The 13265-nt window shown below is 41.0% G+C and overlaps 1 protein-coding gene across 1 annotated transcript; it reads left to right on the top strand.

Annotated features, from left to right (window-relative positions):
- Window positions 1-67: 67 nt before the first annotated feature.
- Window positions 68-7669, top strand: LOC107978677 (40S ribosomal protein S29-like). Its single transcript, XM_035452528.1, has one exon. The coding sequence runs from the start codon at window positions 3810-3812 to the stop codon at window positions 4068-4070; it is 261 nt and encodes an 86-aa protein (XP_035308419.1). The 5' UTR covers window positions 68-3809; the 3' UTR covers window positions 4071-7669.
- Window positions 7670-13265: the final 5596 nt, after the last annotated feature.

Here is a 13265-nt window from a genome sequence, read left to right on the forward strand (position 1 = left end):
CCTGTGTGAACGTAAGCGTGTGTGTGTGTGTGTGCGTGTGTGTGTGTGTGTGTGTGTGTGTGTGTGTGTGTGTGTGTGCGCGCGCGCACATGCACGCGCTCGCGCACGTGTGCGTGTGCATGAATGTTTGTGTGGGAAGTGTGTGTGCTTTTCTCTGGCTTTAAATTTTAAAAGACAAAAAAAAAAAAAAAAAAGCCATAGAGAGTGAACTTGCTGAGGGTCCTCTGTTGCCCAAGTTTACAATGGTAGTCATAGGAGTTTTCGCAGATTGAATTTGCCTCGGATTTATTTGTCCTGATGCTTCTCTTTGCACAAGTATATAAACTATGGTACAGAGTATCATTTTTTTTGTTGTTGGAAATCCTGCTCTTGCTGAACTGTCTTGGCCATTGACTATGACACAGTTTCTTATTTATGTAAATACTTGCATCCCCGTGGCCAGCAGGCAGGGGTGCAGAATCTAGAGCCAGTCTCCAGGAACAACTGCAGACCTGACATGGTACTGTGCATCCATTCATAAAACACTTAAAACTGTGAAAATATGGTTTACATTCAAATGTACATAAAGGTAGATGGAGAACTCGATTCAACCAGTTAGCTTGTACATTCTAGGGGGCTTTTCACATTAACTGCCCGTCTCTGTCATTTAGAGTTTGACATGATAACTTGTATTTAAGGAATTAGGTAGTGTATAATCCGTTGAGGATCTGGGGGAGGAGGAGCTTAACGTAGAACTAAGCTTGTAAGGTTTGTTTTGTTTTTACTCTGGTCTTGGTGCAAATGTTAGTTATGCCTTATTCATACCACAGTTAGAGCACCGTGCTGTGACATGGTTACATCCATGCTGCCCTAGCCCTTTTATAATTATTTGTTGCAGATTTGTGACTGTCTCTATTAACTTTCTTTTATGTAAGTAATTTGTACAAGTTTCTTAAAATTTTTGCTTTTGCTTATTTAATTTTGAATAAAAGCTAAATTCCTAATACTTTTCCCCCTTAAATTGTAAAGTGACGTCAAAAAAAGAAAAGGGCAATACAGGGACCAAGCTATATATTATATATAGTATAGAGCACATGTGTTTGGTTTCCAGTCTTGTGACATGAGGCTTAAGTTATGGATTTTTTGGGGGGAGGTAGGGGTTGGGGTGGTGTTTTTTGAGACCCACTGTGTAGACAGTAGCCTTGAACTCACAAAGATCCAATTGCCTCTGTCTCCTGAGTGTCAGGATTAAAGGTGTCTGCCACCCCACCCAATAAGCTGTGGTTTTCAAACACTTTATAAACAAAGAATGTGGGGTCTTGAGGCTTCAGGTCCACCAAACATGTCTAAAGCATTGGTTTTTAAGTTTTAAAAAAACCCACATTCCTTTAGGATAAAGACATTCTTCTTTTTAAATACACTAAAAATTATGTCTTGTCACTAGTGAATTTAAAATTTAAAGATAAAATTCTGCAGACATTCTGCAGACATTCTTCTCCTTCAAGACTCATCTTTGTTGTACACACTTGACCATTTCTGTCTCCAGTTTCTTAAGATTTCCTGGATACTGTTTTGGTTTTGTCTGCAGACCAGATTTCACTGTGGCCCAGGCTGGCTTCAGAGCTGCTGCTCTCCTGCCTCAGACCCCAACTGCTGTAATTCCAGGCACACACCACCATGCCCACAAAATCCCTCCTTCAGGACTGGCTGCAGCTGTTCCGAAAAGACAAGAAGACCCCACTCAGACCCACAGTTAGCCTGGGGACAACCATCCACAGCATCTGTTGATACAGATCTACCCCTCAGAGACTCTGGAGGCTGAAGCAGGAAGATACTGAGGTTAGGTCAGTGTGGGCAACTTAGCCTCTGTGTGAAAATTAGCATGTGGCAGGCCCTGGCTCTGTTCTCTGCCACCATTAACCAAAAAAAAAAAGTGTTTATAGAAAGAAGCCAATGAGTGGATGGTAAATTCCCAGTACTACCTTAGTACTTTTACCATTACTAGTACTTTATCAATAGCTTTGAATTGTTAAACTTTCTTGTAATTAAAAATACTGCTAAGTGCCTATTAAAATGGGAATGTGTGTAAAGGATTTACCTATAGTTTCTCAAGATACCAGATGGTGAAAGTAGTCCCCTGGTAGTGAATCCACATGTTTAATGTATTCATGTGTGCTACCTATGAAGATGGGCTTTGAGTGGTTTCACATACACACCAGTGGAAGTGTATGAGCCTTGTATATCATTTACTCTGATTTTGTGGCAGATGTTTTATAGCAGTTTATAGATTTTTTTATAAGTCTGAGTTTTTCTTATTGTGCATTCTATATGTCTTATCAAAAAGGAAAGCAAAGAATCAAGTTGTTTAACTTACCACTTTAGGTACTTATGTCCCATCATAGGTGCAATATTTTTAGCTAGAGAAGTATCTAATTTGCAACTTTATGCGGCTGTCTGCATGTCTAATTCTTCTACATCTGACTCAGATGCTTTAGGGAGGGGGACTGTGAACCCCACAGCACTCCTTGTACTTTCCTTCTGATACTTTCAGGAGTAACTAAGATCATTCCCAAATCCCACTGAGGGCTCTCCAGCTACACCAGCAGTTCAGACAGGTTTAAAAGGGTCAAAGACCGACCACTAAACAGAGCTTAAAAAGTACTAAACACTGACTGAGGTGACAGTCATCTGTGATCTCATCGCTCAAGATCACAAGTTCAAGGACAACCTGGGCTACATAGTGAGACTTGTTCTAGATGGGAAAAGAAAGTTCCAGCCAAGGAAGAAGATTATGGGATGAGCAAATCACTGCCTTGTCCCCATATTCAAATAATAATGCAAAGGAAAGCAATGAAGATTTCATTATCTGATCAGAGCCTCAGGAATTGGCAGGTGCTTTTGAGAACATCTCAGGTCTAAGTGAAAGCTGGCATGTTAGGCCAAAGGAGAATGGCGTAGGCCAAGTGTAGATAGCTCAGGGAACACCCCACACTGTACCCCAAACTCAGAGACCATCTTGGCAAACTCAGGGAGGGTGGATGTGAATTTGAACTTGTCCACCATCCCAGCTGTGCTGTAGACAGAAACAGCAGATGTTCTCGGGCCAAAGTATTGAATATGAGTGTTGGGCCAGAAAGATTCACCATACCTTACAAGTCTACTGATCTCCTATGGGATCAAGAACCTTTACTCAGAGACAAGATTCCTCACATTGGGAAGTATGTTCCCAGATGTTCCACAGTCAACATAGCTAGGCTACCTTCACTGGACCACTAACCCCAAATTATTTATCTCAAACAACAAAGATGAGTAGACAAGGAAATCCTAGATATTTAAAGACAATGAAGAAGACAGCAATATGCCAGGATCAGGGGGTGTCTCAATCCTCCCAAAGATGGGTGAACCACGAAAGTTTGTCGGTCTCTGCCACCATTAAGAACTTCAGTAACATTCACCCAATGAATTAATCATCAAAGTGAAGTCTGTCACTGAGCCAAATAGAAGACTGAGTGCAGATAATGACTCAGTGGAGGATGGAGCTAAAGCCTTTCCCATAGCATGATGTATATCAGGAGAATAGGAGTGTGAAGGATAACAGACATGAATAATCGATAGAAAAAAAATTAACATCTGGCCAGCTTAGTAGAAGGAAAGAAATAAGTGGCTTTCCATCCATGTTGAGACTATTGCAACATTATGTATGCATTCTTAGGGACCAGATCCATCCATCCATATAGTAAACTAAATACTACATATACAGCTAGACTGAAGAGAAACAATAGGGAACATCACCAGCATTGACCAATGGCCTAGAACACCAATTTAAGAATATGAGTTTTCTGCATAAGCCAATATTAATACAACAGTATTTCAAAATTGTTAGGGTTGGCCTTTTTCCTCTCTGGCCAGCTGAAGGCAAGATGGGTCACCAGCAGCTCTACTGGAGTCACCCACAGAAGTTTGGCCAGGACTCTCGCTCTTGGCAAGTCTGCTCTAACCACCACGGTCTGATCCGAAAATATGGGCTGAACAAGTGCCGTCAGTGTTTACATCAGTATGCGAAGGACATAGGCTTCATTAAGTTGGACTAAGCAAACTTGAATGGATTATTCAAGACTGTCTACTCAGCGAAACAGATCGTGCTAGTCTTTGTACATAAAGAATAAACAAATGGAGACCTTCAAAAAAAATTATTAGGGTTGGCAAGACAGCCCAGCAAAGGCACTAGCCACCAAGTTTGCTGGCCTGAGTCCAATCCCCAGAACCTGAAAGTCAGAAGGAGAGAATTGACTCCCATAAGTTATCTTCTGACTGCCACATGTCTGCTGTGACACATGCACACTCACACTTAAACACAGTTATACATAAGTATACATTAAAAAATATGCTGCTTCTTTGCAGCAATAGTAGCCATAACTAAGACAGGGAGCATCATGAAATTAGCTCTCAGAAAAGTCCTGTAAGGAAGGTGTTCATATACATACAGGCAGAAGTGTTGAGTATAGTGACTAACTGCTTGAGGATTGTGGAACTGCCATGTGGTCAGAGCAACTTTGAATCCAGGCAGCCTCAATCTACCTTGCAACCTTATCAAGTAATCTGAGACCAAAGAGTGAAGATTCTAAAAGTGATTGCTGGCAGAGGCTTTACACGTGAAGGTGCATTTTCCAATTATGGAATTATGATATGTTTATGAATACTATTGTGAAATGCTCAAGTCAGATTCAGCCCTGTATTTTGGGAAGCAGGGTAAATTGATAAATCTTTTGAGACAGTGATAGTTCATAAATGTATGAAGATCATTAAAGTGTTCATACTCTAGAGCCAATAGAATTTGGGAGGTGTTCAAGTAATTTAACAATAAATAAAGCCACATGCGTGATAGGCGGAATATTTTTCAACGGCTCTAGAACAGCAAGGACAGAAATAACTAGCACAATTTAAACAGCAAGGAGAAACTTAAGTAGTATTCAATCATTAAGATACTCAAGGGACTGATGTATGAAAATGTGTGATTCACTTTTGTTATTATACTGTGGTTACCCTGCAGCATGTAACACATAGAGATTAGAAGACGGGATGTAAAAACAAAGTGTAGGAATCTATTCTTGTGTAATATGACTTTTCTATGGACAGCCTGGCCTTATGAAGATAATTGGGATCTAAGAGGGTGACCATTGTGTCTGAGTCTGCATTGTGGTCACTAATAAGTTCGCTGTAGTTGAGGTACATAAGAACTAGATGGCTAAGAACGGAATGCCCATATGCTTGTAACAGTGACTTGGTGTCTTCTTGCTATAGCTCACTAATAGGAAATACAAAGAGAAGTCAGTATGAAGACATTATAGCAACAAGGATGCTAAACTGTAGAGAACAGAACATTCTTGCAGTTAAAATGTAGATGATGGACAGAAGGTAGCAAATAAAATGAACTGACTTTACAAACTAATTATTATCAGAGCCACGGACTGTGGAAGAGTCTAACCTTTAGTTTTGTTTTGTTTTGTTTTGAGACAGGGTTTCTCTGTGTAGCCTTGGATGTTCTGGAACTCACTCTGTAGACCAGGCTGGCTTTGAACTCAGAGATCCGTCTGCCTCTGTCTCTCAAGTGTTGGGATTAAAGGCATGCACCACCACTGCTTGATGAATACAGTAACTCTGAAGTGGCTGTATATCAGAGGATGTCACTTCCTGTGGCAGGAAAGGTAGTAAGGATGAGGCTTCACTCCCATATTCACCTTTTCAAAATAGGAGTTGGAAACAAAAAATGTAAATCCTCAAAAGGAACAGCAGTCACTGAAACAAGAGGCAGCCATGATTGCTATAAGGAGGTCTACCAGATGGAGCTCTGGAGACAGTTCCTTTGAACATTAAGCAGGTGTGTGCTGTAGGGCAGGAATACAAAGGAACCAAATATAAACAAAGTGACACATATAATCTGGGTTTAAAGGGAGGGAATCTTGACGTTGATCTACACCACTTAACTCTTCTTAGAAACCACTGGGAAAGTCAAGTATTTACCCTCACAGATAAGACAGAAGAGCATACTTTCAATAATTATTATGCAGTGCAACCTCAGCTTTCGTTTTCAAGACATCCAAGGAACTGTTCCTGCTCTGGGCCTAATCTACAGCAGTTACTGAAGTCCCCATAGATAAGTGAGCTCTATCTAGAGTTGGATAAAGAGGAGTGGATAGATTAGAGTTTGCAACTCGAGTTTTGCTTTTTGCTTACATGTCTCAAAACAAGTCTTGCTGTCTTAGGAATCTGTAGTCAGGATGCAAAATAGTGATATTTCATACTGTTGCCTTAGAGATAATGTTGAAATGATGATTTTGTCCACACAAGAGATTATAGGTAGCATAAACCTTGTTTGTGTGAAGATTTATTGCCAGATTTTACATACTGTATGTATATAGCAGGATAATTAATAGAAATGTTTGTATTCTTCACTACTAAGTTGTTGTACACCCATGATTTGTGTAGTCACTATTAAGATTTCTGGAAGAAGAAGGAGGGGGAGACCAGGTGGAGATGGTACATCCCTTTAACCCCAGCACTTTGGAGCCAGATGCAGGTGGATCTCTAGATTCCAGGTCAGCCTGGTCTACAGAGTGAGTTTCAGGACAGCCACAGCTATACAGAGAAACCCTGTCTGGAAAAACAAACACCACCATCACCATCATCATCATCATCATCATCATCTAAGCAATTGAAGGATGTAGGCGAAGGTTTAGAATGATGAGAGAAGCAAGGGCTTGAGATTAGTTCCAACGAAAATGTTTCTGAGATCTGTGGTTTGTAGGAGAATGTGGGGACCCTTTGTGTCATACACGGACATTTCTTGATTAACAAGATCTTAGTGAGAGGAGGCTGAGAGATGTAACTGAGAAGATGGAGACCATAGGCTGCAGTATTCCAGTGTGTTTCATGTGCCCCACGCCACAAGAATAGTATAAAAGCAACAGACTCCCTGGCCCTGTGATTAACTTGTTTATTGAGATGTGAATAGCCACTTGTAAACAAAAGTTTTATTACATTGGAACCCCCATCCAGCAGGGGGAGAGGGTGAGTATGAGAATGACAGTCATCACAAGTCATATGTGTGGAAGTCAAAAATCAACTTGTTAGTCTGTTCCCTTCCTCCACCAAGTGGAACTCCAAGATTAAACTCAGGTCTCAAGGCTTGGCAAGTATCTTTACCTGCTCACCCATCTACTACTCCTGAAGTATTGATGTTTGTTTTGTCTTTTGAAGGAAAGAAGTGTTTGCATTGGCTCATAGCAAATTCACACAGATCTCCTGGTGGGGAAGGCATAGTAGCAGAGTCTAGTCTATATCACCAAGAAGAAAATGGGAGTACCAAAGACTTGACTGACTGACTGATTGATTGATTTATATTAAGTGCTAAGGACTGAACCTAGGGCTTTATAGACTAAATATAGTCTCTGCTACTGAGAGCTGCCTTTTCCTTAAAGACCTGGATTTTAGAAACCTAACAACTTTGTGGTGGGAGAAGGAAAACTTTTATAAAATGATAGAAGTTGATTTTCCCCTAACAATCCCACCACAGTGTAAATTCAGAATCAGTGTTTGATGTTTTATTAAGATGAAAAAATAGCAGTGTTTGGTTCACATCTTGAATTTGGGACCTGAGGCTCAGATCTTCAGGAGCCAAGAAAAGCAGATAACTGGGGAATGGGGAGAGGTGGAGCAAAATGACTTGGGGGGTGGGGGGGGCAACTCAAGAGCGTACTAGGCAGTAGAATCCAGGAGGTCTCCTGGCTGACCAAGAAACAGAAGATCTGCAGAATCAAGGATTCAGATATTATTAGCCTGAGATCTCAAGCCCAGGAAGAAAACCAAAACAGTGCTAGCTTGCAGAAGATAACAGATATGTGATTCTGGCAATTTGCTAGCCTAAAAGATTGTTCTTCAAAGCTAAAAATATTTTGAGATAAATACGATACACCCTGGAACTTGTAATCACGTGAAAGAGGCAGGAAGTCAGGAGGGAAGGTTGCTTGGGAGACTTGGCTTATTTTCTCCTCAGGGAACCAGAGATAATGAAGAACTGTAGGGCATGATCCCTAACAGAGACCTTAGGGATCCACCACTGTGTACCTTCCCATTGTGATTGGACAAGGGAGTTGCTTGGTTTCAATCCTAAAAATAAACACAAATAACTGGGAAAAAAATCAAGGTCTCCTGTGCATCTCCTTCATGCTAGAAGTTCTCAGCCGTGCTGCAGGAATCTGTTCAGGGCTGTATAGCTGCTAAGGAGGAAGCTGGAAGGACTGACTCACTTTCCTGGCCATAATCATCCTCTCTGCTTGCTTGCTCTTTCACACTTCCCAAATTCTGTGCTGGGAACCCAGAAAAGAAAGCAAAGGTGGAAATCAGGAATTTGAAGTGTTAACATCCTATGGTCAGTCAGGGAAGAGGATGTCTGTAAAAATTCTTCCCAGTTACACAGTTACTCCGGGAACTCTGTCACATCTGTGATCTCCACTGAATTGAATGTCAAGGTTTTCCAAATCTCCCAGTCAGTTGTCTCATGAAGACAGGAGGGAGTACAAATTGATCTTTTGAAAGGTCCAGGTACTCCACAAATTCTATATACTAAAACCATGTAGGGTCAAATCATCAAAGCATACTGACTCTCCTGGATTGAAGATATCCCCACTGACCTAGAAAGTTTGTAGCTTTTCCATTTCCTGTTGGCTTAATCACTTTTCCTGTTGCAGTGATAAAACACCTGAAGGACAAACCCTGTGCCCTTTAATAATACTTAATCTGTATTATTGGATACATGGACTGGCTGGGGTTGGGGGGGGACTGTCTGTTTCATTAGTAGACACATTTTCAATGAATTATCAAAATCTACAATGCTTTTCTAGAATTTTTATCAGTTCTAAATTATCACTAATTACAATTCCACGTGTACACTCAAGCCAGAAGAAATTCAATCTAGAAGGAAATGTTCATATTTTCAGAGCTTCATTGCCTAGGAAATAAACATTTATAATATGTAAATAAAAACATACACTCTTCCTGTTGCAAGTATATCATGGGGCAGGAGAAATGGCTCGGTGGTTAAGAGCATTGGCTGCTCTTCCAGAGGTCCTGAATTCAATTCCCAGCAACCACATGGTGGCTCACAGCCACCTATAATGGGATCTGATGCCCTCTTCTGGCATTCAAGTGTATATGCAGATAGAGCATCATATACATATAATAAATAAATCTTTAAAAAGTTATTTAACAGTGGAGCCAGTCTTTATTCCTAGAGTACAAATGGACTTTGGGAGCCCATTCCCTATGGAGAGATACTATTGCAGCAAGGAAGCCCTAGGCCGTCCTCCAAATGATATGACAGACTTTGAAGGTCCCCCATACAGGGCCTCACTATCCCTAGGGGAGGAGTTGGGGGTGGGTTGGGGTGTTGCTGGAGAACATGGGAGGATGGTAGGGCAAGGGAATTGGGGGGGGATGGATATGTAAATATGAGTAGTAATTAAAGAATAAAAAAAGAATCTCTCTGGCAAAAAAATAAAAAGTTACTTAAAATATCAAGTATAAGACATATGCACATAACATTCTAGAAGGAGAGTGGAGTAGGTATATGTAAGTAATTGTCTTTTTATTCTAAACTGTGGCTAAGATAAGCTGAAAAGTATGTCTTATCACTTAAATTTATAATAAAAAAATGTATACTCAACCTAGAAATATACAAGGAAGAACATGGTTTTAGTTTTGTTTTAGAGAAATCACAATCAAACATATTTGAACAAGAGAATATTTCAACTGTCCCTCTACCCTGAATTATTCTACAAGCCCCTCCCCGAATCCTCTATCCTCTCCTTCCCAAGGATCTTTCCTCATGTTCATCTTGTCCTCTATTCCCTACTTGCTCGTCCTCATCAAGGGCAGGAGGAAGTCCGACTCCTAGGCTCCGACCTCAGCCCGCTGCCCTTCCTAGCTATCCTAAAACAGGCTAAGGGGTTTTACCTTGCCCTGGTTCTGTGACTCAGAAGCCATGTTCCTTTTCCCTAAGTGGTAAAATTCTGGTTATCCTCGTAAGGCTAAACTAAAAACACCATTTCTCCGGTCACACAACTGTCTCCATCCTCAAGCAACAAGAAATCCTCTATCCACGTTCCTCAACAGCACTTACTATCTCGTCTGACTATAGTGTTCATCGTGCTTCAGAGTGGGAAATGTCCCTCAAAACCCATGTTGAAAGCTCTGCCATCTGCCTGTGGCGACATCCGTAGAGGGCAGAGCCTTTAGGAGGCGGGACTTAATGGGAAGAAGTTAGGACACCAAGGCATGTTCTTGAGGGTGATATTGGAACCCAGCCCCTTCCTTTTCTCTAGTTTTTTTGGTTCCCAACCACCAAGAGAGAGCAGTTTCCCTCACTCATGCCCTTCTGCAGTGGCATGCTGCCTGGCCACAAATCAACAGGACCAAGTGATTATGGACTATAAACTATGAGCTCAGATAAACTTTTCCTCCTTGTAAGGTGATTTGTCTCAAGTATTTTTATCCCAGTGAAGAAAAGCTAGCCCCAACAGGTACTATAGATGTAGATAATTTGTATTATTCACTCAAATTTCCAGGGGGTATTCTCATCTCCATGGAATTTCACTTGGCAGAAATCAAAACACAAAAACAAAACCACAAACAGAGCCATCATATAGAATAATTACACCAGAAAAATTTTCTATGATCTGTGCGTATCTGAAATGCCTTCTTCATTCTTCGAAATTATCCAGGAGAGCTCAGTGAGTGCATCTCTATCCTTAATTCACTTGGTCTAGATATAAGACAGAGCTACATGAATTAGTTACTCCAGGAAGCAAAGTCAGGCTCTTCCAAGGGAAGTCAGGAAGGAGGGAGGAGAATGGGAGGGAGGAGGGAAGAAGCAGGGAGGGAGGAGGGCAGCACATACACACCTAAGAACAAATAGAACATGGAGATAAAGAAATAAAGAAGCAGCAACATACAGTCATGTCATTGGCGGTTAGTGTAATTGTTAAAACACTTCAAAGGAAGAAAACAGGATGTCATATGCGGCAAAGGGTATTTTGTTTGTTTCTTAAGGGCTTTAAGAAATCCTGTACAAGATGAGAAAGTGGAAGGAAAGTTCAAGAATATTTCTGCATCCATGGGGCTAGGACAGACCCATACATTATCCTTGGTGCTCTCCTGATCAACCCCAGAAAGCCACCAGCCAAGCATGAGAGCTCCATGGAAAACCAGAAGTGGTGCTTGGAATGTGGAAAATTAAAACTCTTATAGTCTATTAATTTAGGAAATGCAAAACAGTGCAGTCACTTTGGAAAATTCTAGAAGTTCCTTAGTGAGGTTCAATGGGGTTCTCATATGACCAAGGAATCATAACCCTCCAGAGAGGTATACATCTCTGCATAAATATGTTTTCATTTTACTTTCACATACCTAAAACTTAGGAGAATATTAACTGTTTGTTTGGGAATCACAAAGATGGCTCAGCAGGTAAACATACTTGTGGCACAAACCTGACAACTCAAGTTCAGTCCCTGGGATTTACAGTGGAAGGAGGGGTTAAAAGGCTGTGTCCTGGCCTACAGAAGCTTGACATGGAACATGCATGCCCTCCCCACAACCCTGTTTCCCACATATATAAACACTAATAATAATAATATTTAAATGCATGTTTAGCCTTGTAAAAACATGGCAATTAGTTGTCTAAAGTGGCAATACCATTTACACTCCCTTTAGGAATATAGTGTTTGGCTGTTTCCATCAACTGCTTGCCAACACTTGTTTTGCCAGTTTTATTTTAACTGTTATAAAGCATTCTCAACATTGTTGTTGGATTGCGATCTATAGCTCCTTGGTGTCTATACCGTGAGCATCTTTTATGCTTATCCAATTTCAAAACTACTTGTTCAGATCTTGATCAATGGTGTCATTTGGGAATTCTTTAAAATATCCCAGAGAGAACTCCTTGGTAAAGAGGACATATTTAAAACTTTGGTGAAGTCCCATTTCCCTGTCTGTCTGTCTGTCTGTCTGTCTGTCTGTCTGTCTGTCCCTGTCTTGCTCTTTTTATATAGACTCTGCTTGTCATATCCCATCTAAGAAAACTTTACTTTCTCCTTGGTTTTGAGGATTTTTCTGTTTTCTTCTAGAAATTTGGTGGTTTTGGTTTTTACCCTGAAGTCATCTATTTTAAGTTAGTTTTTGTGCCTGTGAGTCTTAGGGTTTCTTTTGCTGTGAATAGATACCATGACCACCATAACTCTTATACAGGAAAACATTTAATTTGGGGCTGGTCTACAATTTCAGAGGTTTAGTCCATTATTGTCATGGCAGAAAGCATGGCGGCAAACATTGTGCTGGAAAAGGAGCTGAAAGTTTTATATCTGGATTCACAGGGAGCAGGGAGTGAATGAAACTTACGTCCTCCAGCAAGCCATACCTGCTTCAACAAGGCCACTGTTCCTAATAGTGCCATTCCCTATGAAACTATGGGGGACATTTTCTTTCAAACTACCACAGGCTAGGAAGTAAGTGCGTGCCTGTGTGTGTGTGTGTGTGTGTGTGTGTGTGTGTGTGTGTCTGTGTGTCTGTGTGTGTCTGTGTGTGTCTGTGTGTGTCTGTGTGTCTGTGTGTCTGTGTGTGTCTGTGTGTGTGTGTGTGTGTGTGTGTGTACATGTCCCATGTATCCACATGAGAATTCTGACTCAGTTTCTCAGGGTTGCAAAGCAAGGGCTCTTACCCACTGAACCCTTTCCCCAGCCTGTAAGTAAGCTTATTTTGGCTCACACTTCTGGTTCATGGTTGAGGAGCTGCATTCAAGGTGGCATGAGTCATCACATGGCAGGAGATGGGGAGCATATATGAGACCAAGCCAGACTGGCTTCCATAGCAGATCCAGTCTCTGGATAATCCATTGTGCTACCATCCAACAATCACATGAACAAACTCACTCATGGATGGAAGTAGAACCCTAATCAACTCTTAAATGTCCTGTTTCTGCATGTCCTGATGAAGATTCAATTTCAACACAATTTTTTGGGGGAACAAGCTATATTCAGCCCATAGTCATTGATATCCAGTTTTCCATATACTATTGGTGGAGGGATTGGTCAAGCTTACTATGTGTAAGTTGCATATGTCAATTCTTCCTTTTGGGGTGTGGGTCTATGGATTTTTACAGACATGTACAATCATAGAGCCAGTTTCAATGCCAAGACACTGATGATAATCCTCAATCAGTCCCAAGTCCCTCTTGA

Source organism: Cricetulus griseus, assembly GCF_003668045.3.
Source record: "Cricetulus griseus strain 17A/GY chromosome 1 unlocalized genomic scaffold, alternate assembly CriGri-PICRH-1.0 chr1_1, whole genome shotgun sequence".
In the NCBI taxonomy this organism is placed as follows: domain Eukaryota; kingdom Metazoa; phylum Chordata; class Mammalia; order Rodentia; family Cricetidae; genus Cricetulus; species Cricetulus griseus.